We start from the raw sequence: 23,367 nt of genomic DNA on the forward strand, positions 1-23,367 counted from the left end.
GATCGAGCTTCGCGTCAGGCTCCGCACCGACAGTGCGGGGTCTGCTTGGGATTCTCTCTCTTCCTTCTCTCTCTGCCCCTCCCTCTCTCTTTATCTCTCTCAAAACAAATAAATAAACATTTAAAAAAATAAAGTATTTTTGTCACTCTCATGGGCCAAAAAAGCAAAACAAAACAAAACACCAAAAACGGTTTTAAGCCAATTTGTAGTTCCAAGCCAGGTTTTGTCACTAAGACGTCTGCACCTTTGCTGTTCCATGGCAGACACACCATAAAGAAAGCAAGGGGGGCGGCACCTGGCTGGCTGAGTGGGTGGAGCATGCAACTTCTGATCTCAGGGTTGTAAGTTCAAGCCCCATGTTGGGGGTAGAGATTACTTTAAATCCTTTTTTTTTTTTAAGCGCTTTCTTCCTTGTCACAGCTTATTTGGGGAGAGGGGGCATTTGAGAAGGGGGGTCCCAATGCGGGACAAGGCCCCGGGCAGTTAAATTGCAGGTATTTTTTATTTCACCCCCAGGTTTTGCCAGAGTGCTCTTGCTTGTGCTATGGGAAGATGAAGATATGGGGCCCATCTCTCCCCAGCCAACCCAGGTGGCGGCCTCTGCCTCGAACGTTTCCAAGTGACGTAGAACCCCGCAGGCCCAGAGGCCCCTGCACACTTCCTGTGTGGGGTTCTAACTCGCCTCCCCTCCCAGCCTTGGGTGCCTGCTTCAGAAAATGGTGAGTCTCCCCCTAACGAGGCCCCCTTTATCATCCCGGCATTGGGAACAATGAACCTCAGGGTCCTCACCTGCAGCAGGGGGGTTGAACAAGTCCTCCGGTTTCTTTTTCAGAAGTACTAAGCCACCAGGCTCCACCCTCTTAGGTAGAATTCAGTGTCCATCCGGTGAGAGAATGATGCCATCGGGAAGCCTCTGGAGAGTTCTGGGACTCTGTCTCCTGTCAGGTAAGTAGGATGAAATGAGAAAGGGTCGTATTTCTCCAGGCTGTGGGCCTTCCCACAGCCTCCCTTGGTGATGCCCAGTGGTACCAAGGGAGCCTCATTTACCAGAAGGTATAAGGAACTATTTGTGCTATGTTAGGCTAGGGATCCAAGACGGCAGGCTAACGAGAGATATGGGACGGATGCATGGGCCACCACTCAGGGAACATTTGGGATCGTAGCTATTGAAAACAAAGAAGTCTCTCTGCCTCCAAGGACAGGCTTGTTCGTCCGTGAACTACCCAGCCTTTAAGAACTAACACAAAAGAGATTAGAAGAGCAGAGAGCTGAACCCGAACCGTGGGGGGTGGTGGGGGGTACAGCAAGGTTGGTCTCTGAGAAAAAACATACCTCATAATTTTCAGTCCTTTTCAGGTGACTAAGAGCTTTTGATTCATCTAGTCCTTTTTGAAGCGAGGGAGAATATAGGCAGGTAAACGACCGAGAGCAATTCCACATCTCATAGGAGATAAGATTTAAAAAAAAAAAAAAAAAAAGTTGCCATTTATTAAGTGCCAGAGACTGCCTAAAGAAAACTTCTTTACACGTATCAACTAATTTAATTCTTAGCTTCATCTTGGAAGGCGAAGGTTACATCCCCTGTTTTGTAGATGAGGAAACTGGTGTGCAGAGATGTTACACGGCTTGGTTGAAAACCGCACGGCTAGTCAGTGCTAAAGCTGACCCGGGAAGCCAGGGCTGTCTGCCTAGAAGGCCTGCGGCCTTCAAGGCTACGTGATGCAAAACGGTTCACGACGGCTTTAGTTCAGAGGCCTAGAAAATGCTATCAGAGCTGGGGCTCCTGTCTCAGAGCCACAGCCATGGTGTCTCCGCTTCCTGCTTCACTGTGAGTTTCTCAGGCTTGAACGCTCACACAAATCACCTGGGATTCTGGAACTCCTGCTCCAGTAGGACCAGAGTGGGGATCGCCATTCTGCCTTTCGAGGAAGCTCTTGCGTTTATAAGTCTGCTGCCGGTCCCAGGAACACATTTTGAGTGTCAAGGGGCAGGACGTGACTCCTGCAAGGAGAGGGCAGGCATTTTCTTCAAGGCTTATAATATAAACGATGCTTTCTGGGGTGGGGGTGGGGGTGGGGGATGGAAAGAGAGCGAGATGAAGTATCAAAGTCCCGGGCATCCCTAAAGATCTGGCATCACGAAAATGTGCCCAGTCGGCTCTGGGTGGGTGGAGGGGTCTCACTCGATGCTGTTGGTAAAAAAAAAAAAAAAAAAAAAAAAAAGGGGAGGCCCGGGTATACGGAGAACTTAAAGACAACACGAGGGAAGCTGGTCATCGTAATGAATCCAGGTTATTGCCGAGTGAGGAGCCCAGTGGAAGTGTGACCAGGCTCTTCAACACACAGGCTCTAACGGAGGAGTAATTGAAGTTTCAAATATTTCCATCTCTGGCTCGAGCAGAAAACAGATGGAAAAACTGAACCATCAGACAAGCGGGAGCCGGAGACGGAACAAGAATCTCAACGCGCGTACCTAAACAAAAGCTTGTTTTTCTTCCACAGTCCGGTTTTCAAACACGGAGGCTAGGCTGCAAAATTCGTTTGCTGTTTCCCTGGTGGCCTGAAAAGGAGTCTCAACTTTTTCTAACTCTTGGTCAAATATTGAGTGTTCATGTTTAACGCTAGATGCTTCTTCGCTTTGTTTCATCCCAATGGACCAGGAACTGGACACTGGTCCGTACCCAGCAGTACATGTCACTTATCTGGGGTACAGGTATGACGCTGGTCCAGGGGTGGTTCCGACATGGCCAAACCAGACCACATTACTCGTTCTGCTTGGAATTTCAGGCACCCGCAACATTGACTAACTCTTTTCTTTTTTTTTTTTCCTTATTTGTTTTCTAGTTGGCGCTTGGGGGCAGGAAGGTAAGAATATGCTTTCTTTCCTTGTTATGCAATCAGCCCAGCAGTCTTTGTTTTTATGAGTGGAGCTTTTGCGAGACCCCACCCCCACCCCCTCACTTCTCACCGCCCCCCTCCCTCCCCCCAACACAGAGCTTCCACAGAGACCTATTAAAGGAGTTTTCACTATCTGGTCAGTTCAGAGGTAGTTACAGCAAGAGGAAAGGAACAGAGATCCCAGGAAAAATGAGTTTTAGTTTTTTTTTTTTTTAATTTTTTTAACATTTATTTATTTTTGAGAGACAGAGAGAGACAGAGCACAAGCGGGGGAGGGGCAGAGAGAGAGAGACACACACACACGCAGAATCCAAAGCAGGCTCCAGGCTCCAAGCTGTCAGCACAGAGCCCGATGCGGGGCTCGAACCCACGAACTGTGAGATCATGACCTGAGCTGAAATCAACGTTTTAACCGAATGAGCCACCCAGGCGCCCCAATGGTAACTATTTGAAAGAAAAAACTTGCGACTGTTCAGGTTGAAAGTGCTGAAAGTTTTCGTTTGTTTACACTTCATATTTGGTGTGGGATCTTGTAGAGGATAGGAACGTATACACGGGCATGCGGCAAATAAGCCTCTGGGGCAGCACCTAGGTGCAGGTTTAGAGTCACGAGTCCAAATGCTCTGAATGTGTGTGTGCATGTACGTTCCTGTGTGCACACGCGTGTGAGCACGCCTGGCCGGGACTTATTTCCCAGTCACAGCGGTAGAGTCAGGAATGTCCCAATATCGGAAGCCTTTCTGTTCAATCAGCTCCTCCGAGCTGCATGAAGCAATTTTGTGTTAAAAGGCGGCCACTGTGCCCGTCTACATTCCATGACACTGCCTCTTTTGTAATATTTTTAGAACACTGTCTTTCTTTTTTTCCCACGCAGCATGCTTTAATGTTACCTTATTTCTTTTTAATTTTTCAATGTTTATTTTGGAGACAGAGAGAGAGACAGACAGCATGAGCAGGGGAGGGGCAGAGAGAGAGGGAGACCCAGAATCCAAAGCAGGCTCCAGGCTCTGAGCTGTCAGCACAGAGCCCGACGCGGGGCTGGAACTCACGAACTGTGAGATCATGACCTGAGATCATGACCTGAGCCAGAGTTAAGACGCTTAACGGACTAAGCCACGCAGGCGCCCCTAACGTTACCTTATTGACAGATGGAGCATGTCGAAAGCACTGACATGGTTCGGGATAACTAATCTCTTCTGCATGCCCTTGCCATTTACAGTTGATTTTTCTTTATCATCGATTTATGTGCAATGCAGAGCTTCATTTTCTTCCCCAGCTTTATTGAGATATAATTGACGTATAACACAATGTAAGTTTAAGGTGTATGATGTAATGACTTGCTATTGCAAAATGACTACTTAGGATCTATTTTTGTAAATCGCCATCAGTTGTTTAATGTAGGAGGTAGGGCCCAAAACAACTTTTCCTATACAGCCATGAAGCATTTGGAGATCCGCTGTTCTCTTTCTTTCTTTCTTTCTTTCAATCTGGAAAATTACATTTTAATACCATAGAGAATATTTTTTTAATGTTTATTTTTGAGAGAGAGATAGCGACAGAGTGTGAGCGGGGGAAGGGCAGAGAGAGATAAAGACACAGAATCCGAAGCAGGCTCCAGGCTCCATGCTGTCAGCACAGAGCCTGATGTGGGGCTCGAACTCACAGACTGTGGGATCATGACCTGAGCCGAAGTCGGACACTTAACCGACTGAGCCATTCAGGTGCTCCAATAGAGAATTTGAAAGATGAATATAAACTTGTCCATAATCATTTCACCAGTCATCAACATGACTGACCTGTTGACGCAGTCCAAGGATGCATTTCTTTTTCCTTTTCTTTTTCTTTTCTTTTTGTTTGAGTAGCGTTGACACACAGTGTTACATTAGTACCAGAAGGTCCTAACCCAGGGGAACAGGGTCTGTTCTTGGTAGCTGATACAAGGGTAGCTAACAATTGCTTATCATTTCCTTTTCAGACAATGACGACCCTTCAGGTAAGAGGATTTTCACTCTACACGACCTCTTTTCAAACGTGAGACAAAAAGGTATTGAGGACAATCATATTAATAATCAGAACTACTAGACGAAAAACAACAATGGTCTACCGGTAGGGTCTATCAGGGATGGGCCTGTGTTTGTTGCTAACTGTCACGGATCCCTGAGCATACATTCTGGGAAGTGTGGATAGAAGCCACTGGGAGTTTCTGTATAAATCACAAATTCATTTTTTAATATTTTTTTAATGTTTATTTCTTTTTTAAAGTGGTAATTTATTTTATGTGGTTGTTTAAATCCACTGCTTAAAAATGTTCAAAAGGCATTTTAATTTTTTTTTTAATGTTTATTAATTTTTGAGAGAGAGAGGGAGAGAGAGTGAACAGGGGAAAAGCAGAGAGAGAGAGAGGCAGACAGAATCCAAAGCAAGCTCCAGGCTCGGAGCTGTCAGCACAGAGCCCCACGCGGGGCCCGAACCCACGGACCGTGAGATCGTGACCTGAGCCGAAGTCGGACGTTTCACCGACTGAGCCCCCCAGGCGCCCCTCAAAAGTCCCCTCAAATTAAAAAAAAAATTTTTTTTAATTAAAAAAAATTTAAAAATACATTTTTCTGACCTGTTGGTGGATAAGATCCCTTAAAATAGGCAAGTCAGCACACATTTATAAACCATTCATGATGCTATCACCTTACATAATTTTTAAATTCCAAGACACAAATATTCACTGTAAAACATACTGCTGAGCAGTAAGATTAGTTTCCCTCTAATGTATATACTTTGTGTGGATTATTAATTTGTAGGGCCCTGCAAAGTTATTTAAACTGAACCAATAAAAACTACAAACTAGAGAGGTAAAAGGAGTTGAAATAGAACACTATTCACCTCTGAAACTAGTTTTAGAGTTGGTTTCTCCAGAGAGAATTTGTAAAATTTCTTACGCTAGTCTGCATTAATTTTTCTATTTCAACTCCGATGTATAAACATATGTCCTATTTTTAAATCAATAGAGGTTACACTTAGCATAAAATAAGCCACAGGTTGTCCCCCAGATTTCTTAAGAATGTTTGTCAGGCCCACAATAAATAAGAGAAATGAGGCTCGGTGTTTTTGGTTTTGGTTTTGGTTTTGGTTTTGGTTTGGTTTTGGGAAAAGGGGGTAGAAGGAATGGAATCCAAATACCTTTATTTAATCATCGTGTATCTAGGGGCTCCCGGGTGGTTCAGTCAGTTAAGCGTCCGACTTCGGCTCAGGTCATGATCTCATGGGTCGTGGATTTGAGCCCCGCATCGTGCTGACAGCTGAGAGCCTAGAGCCTGCTTCAGATTCTGTGTCTCCCTCTCTCTCTGCCCCTCCCCCTCTCATGCTCTGTCTCTGTCTCCCTCTCAAAAATAAACAAACATTAAAAAAAATGTGTATCTAGAATTAGTTTAGAACTGTAGACTTTTGAGTAGGGCAGATACCCTGAGAGCCAGCAGATAATGTCCATTTATTTTTGAGAGAGAGAGAGAAAGACGGAGCACGAGGCAGGGAGGGGCAGAGAGGGAATCACAGATTCCGAAGCAGGCTCCAGGCTCTGAGCCATCAGCCCAGAGCCCGACGTGGGGCTCGAACTCAAGAACCGTGAGATCATGACCTGAGCCAAAGTCAGACGCCCAACCGACTGAGCCACCCAGGCGCCCCTCTACATTTCTTTTTCAAACAAACACCAAGCAGAGTGAAATGTCTATTTACTTTTAAATTATTTTACTTATGATTTCTAGTTTATATAACATTTCTAAGAAATAGTATTGAAAAATTATTTCTAAGTCCAAATAGTATCAACTATCTACGTCATTATACTCAAATCCCAACTATTAGCAGCTAGACAAATCTGGAGAATGACTTGTTTACATCCCACACGATCTCAGCCGGAGAGCTGCCTGAGCAAATGGGTCAGAACTCAGTTCTGTTCTCCATTGTAGCAGGACCCCAAGAAGGAAAGGAAGAAAGTAACTAACATTTTTCTTAAGCATCTGCTATGTGCCATTCATTTTCACCCTCATAATCCATTAGCTACTCACAAATACCCCGTGAGGTTGGTGTTTCATCTCCATTTCACAGATGAATAAACTGAGGCTCAGAGAAGTTCAATGACTTGCCCTGGGTCACACAGCCTAAAGCAGATCTGAGATTCAAACACGGGGCTTCTGATTCAGTCCAACGCCCTGTCCCTAACAGCCTACTATAGCAGAAAGCCCCCAACAGAGAAAAAGCGGTCTCTGAGCACCTCTCCTCTCTTCCAGCTGCCACATCCAGGCTTCAGCATAGCCTAGTGCCGCCCTGCGTCCCGGCCACAAACCTTCCAGAAAACAAAGAGGCGCCCCAGCCCCACCTCCCAGGACAACATGGCCTGCTGTGGGGAATGTGCCTGGGCCCCAAATTATATATACTAGCGGCTCTTCGTTGTCCACACCAATACTGCCTCCCTCTAACAAAAATAATTGAGAGTTGATTATACTCAGGAGATAGTTCAAAATAAAGCCACCTTTTACGGGAGGAACCATTCCCTTAAAAGGAGTACCGTCCTGGGGCGCCTGGGTGGCGCAGTTGGTTAAGCGTCCGACTTCAGCCAGGTCACGATCTCGCGGTCCGTGAGTTCGAGCCCCACGTCAGGCTCTGGGCTGATGGCTCGGAGCCTGGAGCCTGCTTCCGATTCTGTGTCTCCCTCTCTCTCTGCCCCTCGCCCGTTCATGCTCTGTCTCTCTCTGTCCCAAAAATAAATAAATGTTGAAAAAAAAAAAAAAAATTTTAAAAAAAAGGAGTACCGTCCTGTACACAATTTAAAGGCAATAACAGGGAAGTGGTGGAGAATAAGAAGGCTGTTTGATCTCCTATGAGGGATTCTGTTCATCATAAGAGAGAACTTCTGAATGATGAAAAATAGGTAAGCCCAAGGATCAGTGGCTCAGAGATCTCCTGACGACGAGTGAAGGTCTTTATCTCTGAGAAGACCCTTTCGTGTCTAACCAGAATATGGTTCACGCCAAGGCAGGAGAATGAGCTTGAAGACTGAGAATTTTTCACCTTTAGGGTTTTAAGACTTCCCGCACTCCCGTGGATCTGGATTTAGAAACGCGTGCCGGTATAACCTCCATCTGATGCATCCGAGCTACGTCTAGGAGCATACTTGGTGCGCTGAGTACATAACTTACCTTCCAGGCTTGGGGCTCACTAAAGGATGGGCCTTCTTTGGCGGTTCTGGAGGGATAGTATCTAGCCCCTCGTGAAAATCTGTGTCTACAACTGAAACTTAAACCAAGGTTATTTTCTTACTGTGCTTTCTTTTTCTCATGTTCTGGTGAAGAGCCATCTCCACAGACATCTGCCTCCGCACGTAAGTTCAGCTGTCTTTCATGGGTGCCCTCAGGATGCCGGTGGGTGGCTAGAGGAGAAGGAATTGGTCGGGAGAGATTAACCCCAAGAACTCAGGTCCTTCCAGTATCACATTTCCAACTCCCGTTTTGGAAATATTCCCAAAGGGACTTTTTTCTAGACTTTCCTTTACTTCCATCCTCCCCTTTTCTGTCTCTCTCTCTCTCTCTCTCCCAAAAATAAATAAACATTAAAAAAACTACAAAAAAAAAAAAAAAAAAAAGGTTGTCCAGTTCCCCTTTGCCTTCGGATTCCCTCTTTCACGCCCTGTAGCCAGAAGACTTCCCCTTTGGCAAGAAAACCCAAGGCCTGGGTGACAAATGACCTTCTGCATCTGGTTAGTTCTTTGTGACTAATTTGCCTTTGCCAAAATCTTACTGGTTTCTCCCTCCGATTTCCCTTCTCTCCTCTCCCATTTCCCAGGGTACAAAGTCTCCATTTCTGGAACCACGGTGGTGCTGACATGCCCTGAGGATTTGGGAAGTGAATCAATAAAATGGGAAAAAAATGGTGGCCTCTTGCCCAATGAATATGGAGAACAGCTATTTCTGGATGATTTTTCAGAAATGGAAAACAGTGGTTATTATGCCTGCTATACAAGCAACTCACTAGAGAAGAACTATCTCTACCTGAAAGCAAGAGGTAATATGGGACCATTAGAAAGGACCATTTCAAGAGGGTGTTCTCAATTATTTCCCCTAACTCAACTCACAGGCCCCTGGCATCTTTGTGTTTCTCTTACCCTCAATCTGAGACTCTTAGGGGCCACAGTGTCAGCGTTTTCTGAAATCTAGATTAAACACCAATGTGGGGTCATCTGGGTGAACCCAGCATTAGATCTGAAACAACAACTTCCCAAGAGACAGGATTGCATCATTTGCATTTTATTGAATCCAGAATTATGGCTCATAGATATGGGTTCAGAGGATGCTTTATCCAGAGATAAATTCTTCAGAAAGATTCGCAAAGCTGCTACAAAAAAGTGTCGGGGCACTTGGGTGGCTCAGTCGGTTAAGCGCCCGATTCTTGATTTCGGCTCGTGGCATGATCTCATGGTTTGTGCGATCGAGCCCCAAGTCAGGATCTGCACTGACAGCTCAGAGCCTGCTTGGGATTCTCTCTCTCTCTCCCTCTCTCTCTTTCTCGGCCCCTCCCCCACTCATGCTCCCTCTCTCTCTCTCTCTCTCTTAAAAATAAGTAAACACAGGGGCGCCTGGGTGGCTCAGTCGGTTAAGCGTCCGACTTCAGCTCAGGTCACGATCTCGCGGTCCGTGAGTTCGAGCCCCGCATCGGGCTCTGGGCTGATGGCTCAGAGCCTGGAGCCTGCTTCCGATTCTGTGTCTCCCTCTCTCTCTGCCCCTCCCCCGTTCATGCTCTGTCTCTCTCTGTCTCAAAAATAAATAAAACGTTTAAAAAATAAAAAAAATAAAAAAATAAATAAGTAAACACTTATAAACAAATACACAAATAATAAAGCGTCATAAACTAGGGCATAGTAATAACAGCTAACATTTTCTGAGCACTTGTTAAGTTCCAAGGGCTATATACCAAACACTTGCCAGGAACTTTTTTTTTCATCTAACCCTCTCAACAACAATATGCGTTAAGTACTATTTTATTCCCATTTTATACAAAAGGAAACAGAGCCTTTGAGAGTTGAAAACACTTCTCACAATCCTCACAGCTAGTAAGTTGCGCGGAGCTGGGACTTGAACCCAGGACTGTCTGACTCCAAGGCCTCTATCCATAACCGTCCTCCTTTGCTTGTTGTTACAAACTTTGGAAGGTCCCACTCCGGCCACGGCAAGCGTGAGAGTAAGAAAGGGAAAATCGCCTTTATGTGTTCCTTGCTGGGGTCTACTGTTCTGTGTCTTCTTTTCCCGGTGATTTCTCTTCTTCTCCCCCTCCCCCTGTCCCCCACAGTGTGTCAGAACTGCATGGAGGTGGATACGATGGCAATGGCCGCGATCGTCGTGGCTGATGTCTGTATCACTCTGGGGTTGCTGCTGCTGGTATATTATTGGAGCAAGAATAAAAAGGCCAGTTCCGTGACCATGATGCGAGGACCAGGTGCAGGCGGCAGGCCCAGGGGTAAGACCGCGGGCTTCAGTCGGAAAAGAGTCCCACCAAAGGGAAAGTCCAGCCGGGGTGGCAAGTCCACAGCCAGGTCAAGACAGCTCCTATAGAACATTCACCGCGTGGCCAGCATCTGGACGGAGGGGTTCACATCTCAGATCACTTCTCTTTCCCGTCCTAGAAAAGTACAAAAAGTTTATTAACAGGATGGCTTCCCCAAATGCCTGAGTGTTCTGGAGTAACAGATTCCCCTCCCAGTCTGTGGGGACAGAGACGTTGGGATACTGGCGCCCGCCTTCTCCTTTCCCTTACCCATAGGAAAGGAAACATGAAAGGACTTTGAGCTGAGGAAAGTCATAACATGATAGAGAGTGTGGGGGTCGTTAGAGATGGGATGAAAGGAAGCAAGAGAAAGAACGGCCAAGATGGAAAAAGAGGAGACAGAGACGAGAGAACAGCTCTGGGTCTCGTTGCCACGAGATGGGTGTTCCCTCTGGAAACTAATCCTTCCCCCACCCCCTCCCCTGCAGGACAAAAGAAGGAGAAACCACCACCTGTGCCCAATCCAGACTACGAGGTAACAAGGGACAGAGTGGGGGGGGGGGGAGGGGAGCTTTCCAGGGGAGAAGGCGACAGGTGGGACCGTCTGTCTTGCCCTCCAGACCCTTCGAAGCCCCTCACTCAGAGCTCCAGGACAACCCGCCTTGTGCCCGCCTGTGCCTCCTTCATGATGGAGCAGGGCCATTTCCAAGGCCGTGTGGCTTCTACAACCATGGCCTGGGGAGGGAAACAGCGCTCCTATTTCTGTGGCTGATTCGTTAGCACGGGGGAGACCACACCCGCACGTTCTAACGTGACACATTCGGGACTGATGTCCCACCTGCACGCACCGGTACCGTCACACCCGGTGTTGAAATATCAAAGTACTTCGCTGGTCAACAGCCCCAAGCTTCCTGCCCACCCTGCCCCAAACCACGCACCGCCAGACCTCGCAGCCTCTCCCCCACCAGGCTGCCTCCCGATCAGACAGCTAGAGAGTTAATGTCTGGCGCGGCAGACCCCCAGCAGGACCGTTCCGACCGGTGGGTGGGTGTGCGCACCACCAGTTGCTAAATATTTGGAATAGCACACCTGGACAAGCTCGACAAATATTTATTTATCGAGCAGCAGCCAAGCATGTGGTATATGCGCTGTCGTATGCGTGAGTGGCTTCACTGAATTCCGACAAATGCCCTGAGAGGTGGGTCTTTAGAGTCCCATTTTTGAGATGGGAGAGCTGAGGTTTACGGAAGGCGGCAAGTCTGTTACGAGTGGGTGCCGGGTTCAGGTGAGAACTTGAGCCTGCCTCCTGACTCCTAGTCCAAGAGTCTTTCCATTGCACTAAAGCTAGATCTTCAGGGGCCCTTCTTTCTGAGGAACTACCTCCTGCCACCTGCTGACTACCACCTCTCTATTCTACCCCCAGCCCATCCGGAAAGGCCAGCAGGATCTGTATTCTGGCCTGAATCAGAGAGGCATCTGACGGCTCTCGAGGACGCTGCCTCCCACAGGCCCAGGTCTGGCTTCTCCGGGGCCTGCTGTTCCCTGTACCCTGAGTAAATCTTGGACCCCAGAAGAGAACGGCTCCTCTGCCTTCTGGAGAACTCACACCCTGCAGCCTTCTCCCCAGCTCCTTCCATCCTGCCTTCTCTGTTGGCGCTCAGTCCTAGAATAGCACAGGCACTATTCGCTATTGTGAAACGTCGTGGCTACCCCCCCCCCTCACCTGGATGGCCCCTTGTCTGGGTATTTATTTCTGTTATTCCCACCCCCACCATCACCAGTTCCTTCCTACCCTGCAGGAGAGCCCCCTTCTCCCTTCGCTTCCCCCCTTTCCTGCACACAAGTTGCCCCCATCCCTAACTATTCCATCTACCTTTCCAAGAGAGTTTTCCCAGCTCTCTCTTGGGTGACCCTTTGTGGGGATGGACCGGGTAACTTTGGCAGAGGTCCTGCCCCGTTCGCAGACCCTGGCCCCGAACCAGCCCTCTGGGCCCTCCCCCACGTCTTCCCCGCAGGCCCCTGGATGGTCATTTGCATCTGCGTGAATGTGCTAGGCTCCCTGTCAGCTGAGAGAGAAAAGAAATAAAGTGTATTTGGCTGAAAGAGTTTCTGTCCCTCTTTTCTGGGAGGCCCTCCGAGGCTGCCTTGTTTCCTCAGGTCCTCCCTGCCTTTGACTAAATTCCCAGCTATGATCTCAAATGCATGCGGGTGGGGGCATCGTCTGACCCTGTCTTTGGAGAGGGCGTTAGGGAAGAAATAAACAAGAGAACGGGAAAGAAGGGAAAAGACAGTCCCCTGACTAACTTCTCTCGGAGAAAAACATCAAGGATGGCAGAGAGTGGCTGATGGGCCCCGATTGGAGTGGCCAGTTCAGAAAACGGAGGGACAGGGGCGCCTGGGTGGCGCAGTCGGTTAAGCGTCTGACTTCAGCCAGGTCACGATCTCGCGGTCCGTGAGTTCGAGCCCCGCGTCGGGCTCTGGGCCGACGGCTCAGAGCCTGGAGCCTGTTTCCGATTCTGTGTCTCCCTCTCTCTCTGCCCCTCCCCCGTTCATGCTCTGTCTCTCTCTGTCCCAAAAATAAATAAAAGTTGAAAAAAAATTAAAAAAAAAAAAGAAAATGGAGGGACAGAAGCATAAGCCTTCAAAGGCAGGACAAAGCGGCGGATGGGCAGCGTGAGGTGTAAGGGGCTGGGGACCCCGATTTCCACAAGCTGCCTGGGAAAGGAAGCCAGGGCTGAGCCCGGCCTACGGGGAAGGATGTGCTGTGGAGCACGCAGGCACCCCTCCCTTCACCTTTTGAGCCAGCAGCCAGAAGGCAGCTGCTGTGGTTTGGCTCAGCAGGATGTGGGCTGGGGGGCCCAGTGGGAGGCCTCGCCCTGACCCAGCGCCGAGCGCTCGGTCTACACCCGGCGGCGGCGGAGGCTGGAGCTGTGACAAGCCCCAGGGGCCCCCATCTCCCTCTCTGCGCTCAGAAACCTCCCTGCTCACCACAGGGTTATTTCTGCGTGTGGCCGTGACCGAAAAGGCCATTCGCGGTTAGCAGCTTGCCACATGGCATGCACACTCAGCCTCGGCCGGCTCGTTGGAACCCTGTTATGTGTTGGTCCCTGTTAAAGCGACGGTTCCTTGCCTCTGCACACTCAACACGCAGGCTCACCAGGAGACTCTGTGATGCCGACCATCCCTAGCTGCTGATCAGCAAGCTGGCCCTTGTGTCCCTTGATGACGGACACAGGGAGGTATGGCTCGGGGTGATCCAAGCGATAGCAGCCCATGTCTGGTGAACGTTGACTATGCTCTAGAAATCGCCCTTAGCGCCTTCCACGCGTAATCTCGTTTTTATTCCTTTCGACAACTCAACGAGGCAGATAAGACAGAGGTTGCCCTGATGGGGTCAGGGGACTCGGAGAGGTTATTTACTGAAGTTGCACGGCTAGTGAGGGACAGCGCTGGAATGAGCGGCCGGGACTGTCCAACTCCAACGCTCTGAGCAGCTCCGTGTGCCGGCTGTGACCATAGAAAAGTGCTCGCCATTTTCCCGGCTTAAAAGCTCTGTATTCAATCCTTTAGGTACTTCTTCAGCGACTGCTTTTCTCACCACTCGTGTGGCAGACCAGCACTGTGCTGAGCGCTAAGGGGATGCAAACAAACAGTTTTTGCCTTCAGGGAGCTTGCGATTATAGAAGGGTGGCCAAGAATGCAGAAGGTTGAACACCAACAGAAAAACAAATGAGATTAAGCGGCCGTGAGGGCTGCGGACAGTGTTCCCGGGAGAAGCCGGGAGAGCTGCCGTGGTAGGGGAGAGAGCAACACAGAGAAGAGACCTCGCCTGGGCCTTGAAGGGAAGGATGGGTAGAGCTTGAAGACAGAGCAGAAGGCACTCCACTCACTGACGATGAAACAGGTAACCTGGTAAGTAGGCTGTTAGCTATTAAATACGTTGAACTTATATAGTGAAAAACCTTTCCACAGGGGCACCCGGTTGGCTAAATCAGTTGAGCATCTGACTCTTGATTTCGGCTCAGGTCATGATCTCATGATTATGAGATCGAGCCCCACTTCAGGCTCCATGCCACGCGTGGAGCTTGCTTGGGATTCTTTCTCTCTCCCTCTCTCTCTGCCCCTCCCTGGCTCATGATGTGTGTGTGTGTGTGTGTGTGTGTGTGTGTGTGTGTGTCTCAAAATAAACAAACATTAAAAAAAGAAAAAAAAAAAAAACTCTCCACAAAGAAAACTCCAGACCAAGAAGACTTCATCAGTGAAATCTACCAAACATTGAAGGAAAAAATAATACCAGTTCTATACAAACTCTTCCAGAAAATTGAAGAGGGAATACTTACGGCTCACTCTATGGAGACCAAACTCATCCTGTGTATGGTTAATTTTATGTGTCCACCTGGCTCAGATATTTGGTCAAACAGACCTGGATATTGTGGTGAAGGTATATGGGGGGATTTATATTTAAATCAGCAGATTCTGAGTAAAGCTGGTTATCCTTCATAGTGTGGGTGGGTGAGCCTCATCCAATCAGTTGAAGGTCTTACAGAAAAAGCAGACTGAGGTCCCCTGAGGAAGAGAGAAGTCGCCATCTCCAGACTGCCTTTGGACTCAAGCTGCAACATCAACTCTTCCCTGGGTCCCCAGCCTCCTGGTTTACTGCCAGCTTTGGACTTGCCAACCTTCGCAATCAAATGAGCCAGTTCCTTAAAATAAGTCCCCCTCTCTGTCTCTTCTCTCTTCCCTCTGTTCCTTCTCTCTCTTCCATCTCCTACATACACATCCTGTTGGTTCTGTTTCTCTGGAGAAACTTAATGCCAAAAGCTGATATCAAAACCAGGCAAAGACACTACAAGAAAAACAAAAAAAAGCCGGCAGACCAATATCCCCTTTGAATAGACGCAAGAATTATTCACTAAGTTTTAACAAATTTAATCTAATAATATATAAAAAGAAGAGGGGAGCCTGGCTGGCTCAGTTGGTGGAGCATGCGACTCTTGATCTTGGGGTCATGAGCTTGAGCCCCATGCTGGATGTAGAGATTACTAAAAAAAAATACATAGGGGCGCCTGGGTGGCTCAGTCGGTTAAGCGTCCGACTTCAGCTCAGGTCACGATCTCGTGGTCCATGAGTTCGAGCCCCGAGTCGGGCTCTGGGCTGATGGCTCAGAGCCTGGAGCCTGCTTCCGATTCTGTGTCTCCCTCTCTCTCTGCCCCTCCCCCGTTCATGCTCTGTCTCTCTCTGTCTCAAAAAATAAATAAACGTTAAAAAAATTAAAAAAAATAAAATACATAAATTCAAAAAATAAACCAACCAACCAACCTATGGCCAATATCACACTTAATGATGAAAGACAATGTTTCCCCCTAAAATCACACATAAGGCAAGAATGTCCTCACTCCGCGTCTATTCAACATGGTACTTGAGGTAGCCAACGCAATAGGCCAAGAAACAGAAGTAAAATACACCCAGTTTAGAAATCGAATAGTTAAACGGTCCTTATTCACAAACACCATGATCATCTGTGTGGAAATTCTGATGAACTTTACAAAAAAAAAAAAAAAGAAGTTACTAGAATTAATACGTGATCTTAGGAAGTTTTCAGGGTACAGGATCAGTATACGAAAACAACTGTATTTCTAGATACTATCGGTGAACAGTTGGAAATTGAGATTTTAAAAGTGCCATATAGGGGCGCCTGGGTGGCGCAGTCGGTTAGGCGTCCGACTTCAGCCAGGTCACGATCTCTCGGTCCGTGAGTTCGAGCCCCGCGTCGGGCTCTGGGCTGATGGCTCAGAGCCTGGAGCCTGTTTCCGATTCTGTGTCTCCCTCTCTCTCTGCCCCTCCCCTGTTCATGCTCTGTCTCTCTCTGTCCCAAAAATAAATAAACGTTGAAAAAAAATTAAAAAAAATAAAAGTGCCATATACAATAGCGTCAAAAAATATAAAATACTTAGGGGGTAAATCTGACAAAAGACGTGTTTGTGTATTGGAAGAGTCAGTATCATTAAGAAGTCAATTCTCCCCAAGTTGGTCTGTAAATTCAACATGATCCAGATCAAAACCCCAGCAGGTGTTCTGTAGTAACTGAGAAGGTAATTCACATGGGACTACAGAGGACCTAGAATAGCCAGATTACTTTCTTTCAAAGTTGCATCTCAGAGGTGGCTCAGTTGGTTAAGGGTCGAACTTTGGCTCAGGTCATAGTCTCGTGGTTCATGAGTTTGAGCTCCACGTGGGGCTCCACACGGACAGTGCAGATCCTGTTTGGGATTCTCTCTCTCTCTCTCTCTCTCTCTCTCTCTGCCCCTCTCCTACTTGCTCCCACGTGCAAAGTAAATAAGTAAACTTAAAAAAAAAAAAAGTTGCATCTCAGCCCTTCCACTCTTGAGTATTTGTCCAACAGAAATAGAAGCGTATGAAGGGTGCCTGGGTGGCTCAGTCGGTTAAGCGTCTGACTTTGGCTCAGGTCATGATCTCACAATTTGTGGGTCTGAGCCCCACATCGGGCTCTGTGCTGACAGCTCAGAGCCTGGAGCCTGCCTCACATTCTCCCTCTCTCTCTATCCCTCCCCCGTTCACTCTGTCTCTCTCTCGTTCTCTCTCTCTCTCTCTCAGAAATAAATGAACATTAAAATTTTTTTTAAAAGGAAATAAAATCAAATGACCACACAATAACTTCTATGGTGACTGGTCATCGTAGCTTTATTTGTAATAGCCCAAACCAGGAAATAACCCAAAAGACTATCAGCAGGTGAATGGATGAACAGGCTGTAGTACATCCATACAATGGAATACTACTGGACAGTAAAAAGCAGTAAACTATTGATTGATGCACCAAGATGTATGAATTTCAAAATAATTATGCTCAAGTGTAAGAAGCCAGACCAAAAAAGGGTACATGTTACATTATTACACTTCATTATAAATCTCGAAAAACAAAAACTAATCTATAATGACAGAAAGCAGATCAGCGGTTGCCTGGAGGGTGGAGGGATAAGGAGAGAAAGGAGGGAGGGATTGCATGCAAAGGGGCACAAGGAAACTGTTCACGTTGTTGGATATGTTCATTACCTGTCTGTGGTGTTGTATCACAAGTGCATACATATGTCAAAACATCAAACTTTACGCTTTAAATACATGCAGGCTTTTCATGTCGGTTTACCTCAGTAAAGCTATCTTTTCAAAGCACCAAAAAGAGAACCAAAGGGACGCAAGTTTCCAGGAGGGCTCAGGTGGAGGGCAGATTTGTCAACCTTGGCTTCACACTGAAATCACCTTAAGCCGTTTTTAAAGTCCTGATGCCTTAGCCCAAGATAATCAGAATCTTTGGAGATTCCAAAGTGCAGAGGAGTCCCAAGTGCACCCAATGTTGAGGACTGGAGAGAGGTATAGGGGGATGTAAGAGCATACGAGGAATACAAGTGTGCAGGGCATGGGAAGGGTACAAGCCTTGGTGCTGTAGAAGCCACGGTTAAGTTGCCCAAGGCGGAGAGAGCCCAGTGTGAAAGCAGGAGGCAGGTTTCAGAGGACTACGGTAGTAGGGATAGAAAGGGTAGAAATAAACCGTAACCATGGTCCAAGCATGTGTAAATTACAAGTTCATTCTGTCGCTAACAAAATTAACATCTGTGTATAGCTCGAGAAGATAGTGGGCAGAATCGTACAGATCCCTGGCTGTGTGGTTGTTAATTCTTTCCTCCTTTGGAAACCCTGGTGTGGGGAACTCCCACTCTTATTAAATTGTCCTGAAGTGCTTCCAATTACTCTAACTCAGAGAACAAAAGGGAAGGGTTGCCCTTATGGTGGACAGGAACGAGCATAAGGGCCTCAAAAGAGTCAGTGGCCTCAGCTCTTCCTCTAAACTAGAGACTCTCTGTACCGGAGGTGCTTCAGAATCACCTGGGGGCCACGTTCCGAGAGGGGGGCCCGAGTGTCTATTTCTTTTTTAATTTTTTTTTTACATTTATTTATTTTTGAAAGACAGAGTGAGACAAAGTGAGAGTGGGGAAGAGGCAGAGAGAGAGGAAGATGCAGGATCGGAAGCTGGCTCCAGGCTCCGAGCTGTCAGCACAGAGCCCGACGCGGGGCTCGAACCGACAGACCGTGAGACCATGACCTGAGTCGAAGTCGGACGCTCAGCCGACGGAGCCACCCAGGCGCCCCATCAAGCGTCTATACTTTTAATAAATCTCTCAGGCTCCCAAGGTTTCAGAACCACCACTAACCACTAGCTGAAGATGACATGTATTGAAAACATCCCTGGCCCCTGTCCTCTCTCAAGTTCCAGCTTTCCAAGTGGTTGAAGAGGAATAACGCATTTGGATTGCTGATGAGCTTCTGATGTTACTTTGTGATGCAGAAGGTGGGGGTGGGACGGGGACAAGTTCTGAGAAGAGGAAGGTGAATGGTATCTTCTATACAGAAGGAAAGAAAGGGTCCTGAGCAGACCTACTTAGAAACCTCCACATCTTGATAAGAAATGGTCTCCTGGGCCCTTGATGTTCCCACCTCCTCTGCTTACAATGTCATGGAAACTTCTGTGTGGCTGAGTCTCTAAACATAGAAGCCCGCCCTCGGCTGTGGTGAGAAAGCCAAGGCCTTTAAGGGGTTGCACTAGGGGGCCGGAGGCAACAAGTAGCCCTGCACCCAGGGAGCCCACCGGGCAGCAAGCACCAGTGGGCCAGATGGGGGTGGGAGAGTGCCCGTCACACGGTCTGTCTGGGGCAGAGGAATGGAAGCAGTGAAGGAAGGACACAGGTGGCCAGGGAGGGCAAGGGCCCAACTGAGGCAGGACAACTCCCGTGCCTTGCCCGGCAGTCTTGAAAAGTCCAGGCACCTGCTGAGGGAGAGAAGACATCTTTATTGGCTGAACAAGGAAAGGAGGTGCAGTCGATATAGCTGATACTCCTATAAGCCACCGGTCTCCGGTTCACTTCTTCCGAGGCCAGTTTTCACCAAGATGACTGTACTGAGCATCATTCCGATCTCGCAGGGGCTAGGAGGTGAGAAGGGGGAACAGTGAGGCAGGCAGAGTCAGGATTCTCCCAGAGAGGACCCCAGCAGACCCCAGAGATGAGAGCTCCAGCCTGAGTTTTCCAGCCCCCCCCATCCCCTGTGATGAGTTCCCCACCAGGACCCTTCATCCATTCACATCCATTCATGTCCCCTCCCGTCCCCCCCACCCCCCATTCATGGCTCCTCCCCCTCAGGGCTCACCTGATAGAGCTGGTCATTTCCCAGGAGAGCTTGAGTGTCAGCAGCTGGAAGAACCAGGGAAAAAGAGTCATCAGGGGCCTAGGAGGATGGGACAGTGAAACCCCACGCACCCTGCAGGACGACCGCAGCTGGTGGCATCCTCAGAAGTCCGCGTGAGCGAGATGGGCACAGGTCTTCCCAGAACCAGGTTTAGGAGTCACTGGGAGATTGCAAGAGCGGCTCCCAGATGAGACACAACCCACTGCCAGCCCCATGCTTCGCAGGGGCACACTCACACCCGCGACATAAGCGTGCACACATGCACACACACTTTGTCCCGTCCACTTACCCTTAGAGAGCCTTCCGGTCTCATATCCCGCAAAGCAATAGACCCCCATAGCGAGGAAAAGAGTGGCGATTATGTCCCCGATGATGACGCCGGCCAGGGAGCCTGACTCCAGTTCCACACAGTTCTGACACACTGAGGGGGAAGGGGAACCTTCAAGACCAGGGAAGCATCTCTGCCTCCCTAGGGCGGCCCCGGGATCTCTCACACCAAGACCCAAACGTCAGTAAGACCCTTGGAGAAAGGCCTGTTGATGCCCTGGCTACATCCACCTGTGCCCTTTATCCCCAGAAATCCCTGAGAAGAGCCAAGAAGTAATGTCAGCTTTGTAGGAACGTAAACAAGGCGGTAGGCCAAACCTTTCTCCCAACCAAACCTCTACTGCTTGAGTCACAAGCCCCTACTGTTTTGTTTTGTTTTGTTTTTCCACCAGCTAAGCTCTTTCTCACTCCGAGGGCTCCAAAGCCTGGCTTATACCATTACAAGAGTGAGCCCAGTTTGTTTGGAGAACAGATTGGTCCACTATAGTCCCCTCTGGCTCTGAAGTTCTCATAGCCAGAGGTCCCACCCATTTCAACCCCAAGGGCCCAGAAGGCACATACTTCGATAATATACTTGCGTGTAAGGTATCTTGTCTTGTTCGTTTGGCCTCTTGCACGTATACACTCCTCGTGGGTCCAGGATGCGTTTTCCCAGGTCCAGATTTGTATCGTTGCGGAATAGCGTTCCCATCGTTCCCTCCATCCGTATGATGCTGGTGTTACAACTCAGCAACACCTTGTCCTCCAGTTCCTCCACGGATATCTTGTAGGGACTCACTTGGGGCGGGGTGGGGGGGGGGATACCATGATTCAAGTCAGCTGTTTGATCTCCAGCAGATGCCTTATTCTGCTGAGGCTTATACTTAAAAAGGACCACTTTCAGGGCACCTGGGTGGTTCCGCTGGTTGACCCTTTGATTTTGGCTCAGGTCATGATCGCGCAGTTCGGGAGTTCGAGCCCTGCCTGGCTCTCTGCTGTCCTCGCAGAGCCTGCTTCAGACCCTCTGTCCACCGCCCCCGCACCTCCCCCAGTCACACTCTCTCAAAAATAGATAAACATTAAAAATAAATAAATAAAAGGAAGTCGGAGGGGAGCGTAGGCTGCGGAAGCACCCGAGAAACATGAAAGGCAGAAGAGCGTTCCTCAGCTGACGATGTCTACATTTGTTCCCCAACAAAACTTCTAGAATTACAAGGAACAAATAGGGGACAAGGAGAAGTCGACCAGGGGGAGGGGAGAAGCTAGTATGAATTACCAGCCCAGTGATCCAGAAGGAGACCCAGGGCAAATGCCATGTAAAGATTTTTAGGTTTTCTACCCTTGCTTAGGGGGAGGGGAACAGAAAAACAGTTTTATCAAATTCATTCGTGGGGCTCCACACAACTCAAGTCTTGTAGGGAGTTTAAAGGCTGGAGGCGTATGTACAGCGTCTTTCTAGATCCCCTGAATTGCTTTGACTGAGAGCATGTCCACAGCCCACAGAGGCCCTAGAATCTGTATCTCCAATCCCCGGGGAAAGTGGAATCCAGATTTTTCCCTGAACTTCATATTCAGGTACCCGTTTGAATACAAGAGCATCCTCAAGAAAATCCCCCAAAAGAGCTGTTTCTCATGTCTCTCAAGCAGGCCAGGATGATACATGCGTGTGCACTCGCTCAGGGAGATACAGGCACGTCAGAGGCTGCACATCCTACAGTCAGTCGTGTCTCCCACGGGGAACCTGTTTCCAGTGGAAATCCTGGATGTCCCAAAGCGTTAGTCCCAGTTTGCCTGAGGCTGAGACGGTTTCTGGAACAAGGGACTATCGGTTTTAAAACCAGGCAAACAAATGAGTTGATGAGCCTACGGCCCTAAATCTGCCCTCCTTCCTGTTCAACCTAAAGCTAACTTTCTCTTTAACTTTCCCCTGAGTGCTGGGTCATGCATGGCTCTTGGTGGTGACAAATGATGGCCAAATGAGTAAGAGCCCTAGACCCCAGAGACCCTCTGCCCTAGAAGGAATAGTGCTCCCTTACCAGCCCAGGCTCAGACCCCTGCAGACCACAACATTTCCTGCAGAGATCTCTGGCCTAAGGCCTTTAAAAAGACATTCAAGGGCAACATGCATGCCTACCTAGAGTCCGTCAAAGCCAAGAGCCTCTCTCCCAACCCAAGCCCTGGGCTGTATCCCAACCCTGCTCTCCTGACAGCTCTGCCTTTTGACTTGAAGCTAGCATTGAGAAGGACTTTCAAGTGGAGCTCCCTCCAGGTGGTAATGTCCCACTCCAAGGGAGGGACGTTCTCCAACGTCCCTGAGGTCCCTTCCCCAAGATGCCCCCACCACCTAGAGAAGCCTTACCTTGGAAGAGAAGGACAGACAGTATCAGGCCGGCCAGAAAACTGGAGTGTTCCATTTTCCGGCAGAATTCATTCAGCAGCCAGCCCCGGGTCTCAGAATGAGCGGCCAGGGTGAGAGAGGATGCCCTCCCCCAACCGACTCACGGGTACCCGGAAAAAGTAAAGGGGTGGGGGAGGAACTAGAAAACGCCTATTTCTCTGCTCTCTGCCGTTGGTGATGGGAAACTGTCAGGGCAGGGGTAGACTGGGGGTGGGGTAGGAAAGCAGGTGTGAATTGCTCTTCCTCCAAGCAGTGAGCTTGGGGGTGAGGTGGGAGGGAGAGTAGAGACTATGAAAAAGGTTGCCTAGACCTCCAGGAAGTAAAAGGAGATTTAGAATGTTCGTTCCTGCGTCACTGGTGAAAACCAACAATTGCAGAATTTCTGTCGACAGAATAACTGCATTTACTCACGACCTGAAAACCGCCAGTTCTCAAAACACTGGAGAAAAGCTGTGAGCCCCATCCCATAAGCCATCCCAGAAGGTTCCTCCCACTGCTGGGCTCTCTTGGGACCTTGCCCAAGGTCCTCCTCGAGCAGCCTGGGATACCAGACTAAGTAGCTTCCCACCAGTAGGAGGCTGGGCTTTGGAACCACCACCAACCGCCCCCACCGCCCTCAGCCAGACATTTGAATCCCGGCTCCAATACTGCCTACCCACTGGGCCTGGGCCAGTCAGGGAATTTTTCAGAGCCTAATTCCCTCAGTATCACAATAATGATTTGGACAAAAGGTTTGCATCGTGCCTGACACATCATATTTGCTCGATGAGAAGTAGCTATTAAAAACAATATGATTGACCCACAGGCAGAGTGAGCCTCCCCAGGAGACAGGTGGACTTTTTCCCCCTGAGGCCTACGGGGGTCCAAACTCTCTACACTGCCGGAGTTGGACTATAATTTACCCGAGGGCAGAGATAGCGTGGGTTTGGTGGTTCCCTTCTGTATCTCCAATACCTGGCTCATGTCCGGCACGTAACGAGATCTCTG

General features: G+C 48.7%; 2 protein-coding genes and 1 long non-coding RNA gene across 4 annotated transcripts; 1 reads left to right on the forward strand and 2 right to left on the reverse strand.

Moving 5' to 3' along the window:
• The first annotated feature begins 626 nt into the window (after positions 1-626).
• Positions 627-12,524, forward strand: CD3E (CD3e molecule). Its single transcript, XM_030331740.1, has 9 exons — positions 627-719; positions 833-945; positions 2,844-2,864; positions 4,873-4,890; positions 8,236-8,265; positions 8,727-8,945; positions 10,227-10,394; positions 10,910-10,956; positions 11,845-12,524. The coding sequence occupies exons 2-9, from the start codon at positions 894-896 to the stop codon at positions 11,899-11,901; spliced, it is 612 nt and encodes a 203-aa protein (XP_030187600.1). The 5' UTR covers positions 627-719; positions 833-893; the 3' UTR covers positions 11,902-12,524.
• Positions 3,986-10,190, reverse strand: LOC115524948. Its single transcript, XR_003972269.1, has 3 exons — positions 10,097-10,190; positions 8,205-8,212; positions 3,986-3,996 (listed from the first exon to the last, which is right to left on the reverse strand). It is a non-coding gene; the product is annotated as an uncharacterized LOC115524948 (long non-coding RNA).
• A 6,737-nt stretch (positions 12,525-19,261) lies between the features above and the next one.
• CD3D (CD3d molecule) lies at positions 19,262-22,656 on the reverse strand. Of its 2 annotated transcripts, XM_030331746.1 has the most exons (5): positions 22,342-22,627; positions 20,565-20,780; positions 19,966-20,097; positions 19,638-19,681; positions 19,262-19,416 (listed from the first exon to the last, which is right to left on the reverse strand). In XM_030331746.1, the coding sequence occupies exons 1-5, from the start codon at positions 22,394-22,396 to the stop codon at positions 19,351-19,353; spliced, it is 513 nt and encodes a 170-aa protein (XP_030187606.1). In that variant the 5' UTR covers positions 22,397-22,627; the 3' UTR covers positions 19,262-19,350. The 2 variants fall into 2 exon arrangements, with proteins under 2 accessions (XP_030187606.1, XP_030187607.1); XM_030331747.1 differs by lacking the exon at positions 19,966-20,097 and having other exon boundaries at positions 22,342-22,656.
• Between the last annotated feature and the right edge of the window lie 711 nt (positions 22,657-23,367).

Source organism: Lynx canadensis, chromosome D1 (genome assembly GCF_007474595.2).
Source record: "Lynx canadensis isolate LIC74 chromosome D1, mLynCan4.pri.v2, whole genome shotgun sequence".
Taxonomy (NCBI): domain Eukaryota; kingdom Metazoa; phylum Chordata; class Mammalia; order Carnivora; family Felidae; genus Lynx; species Lynx canadensis.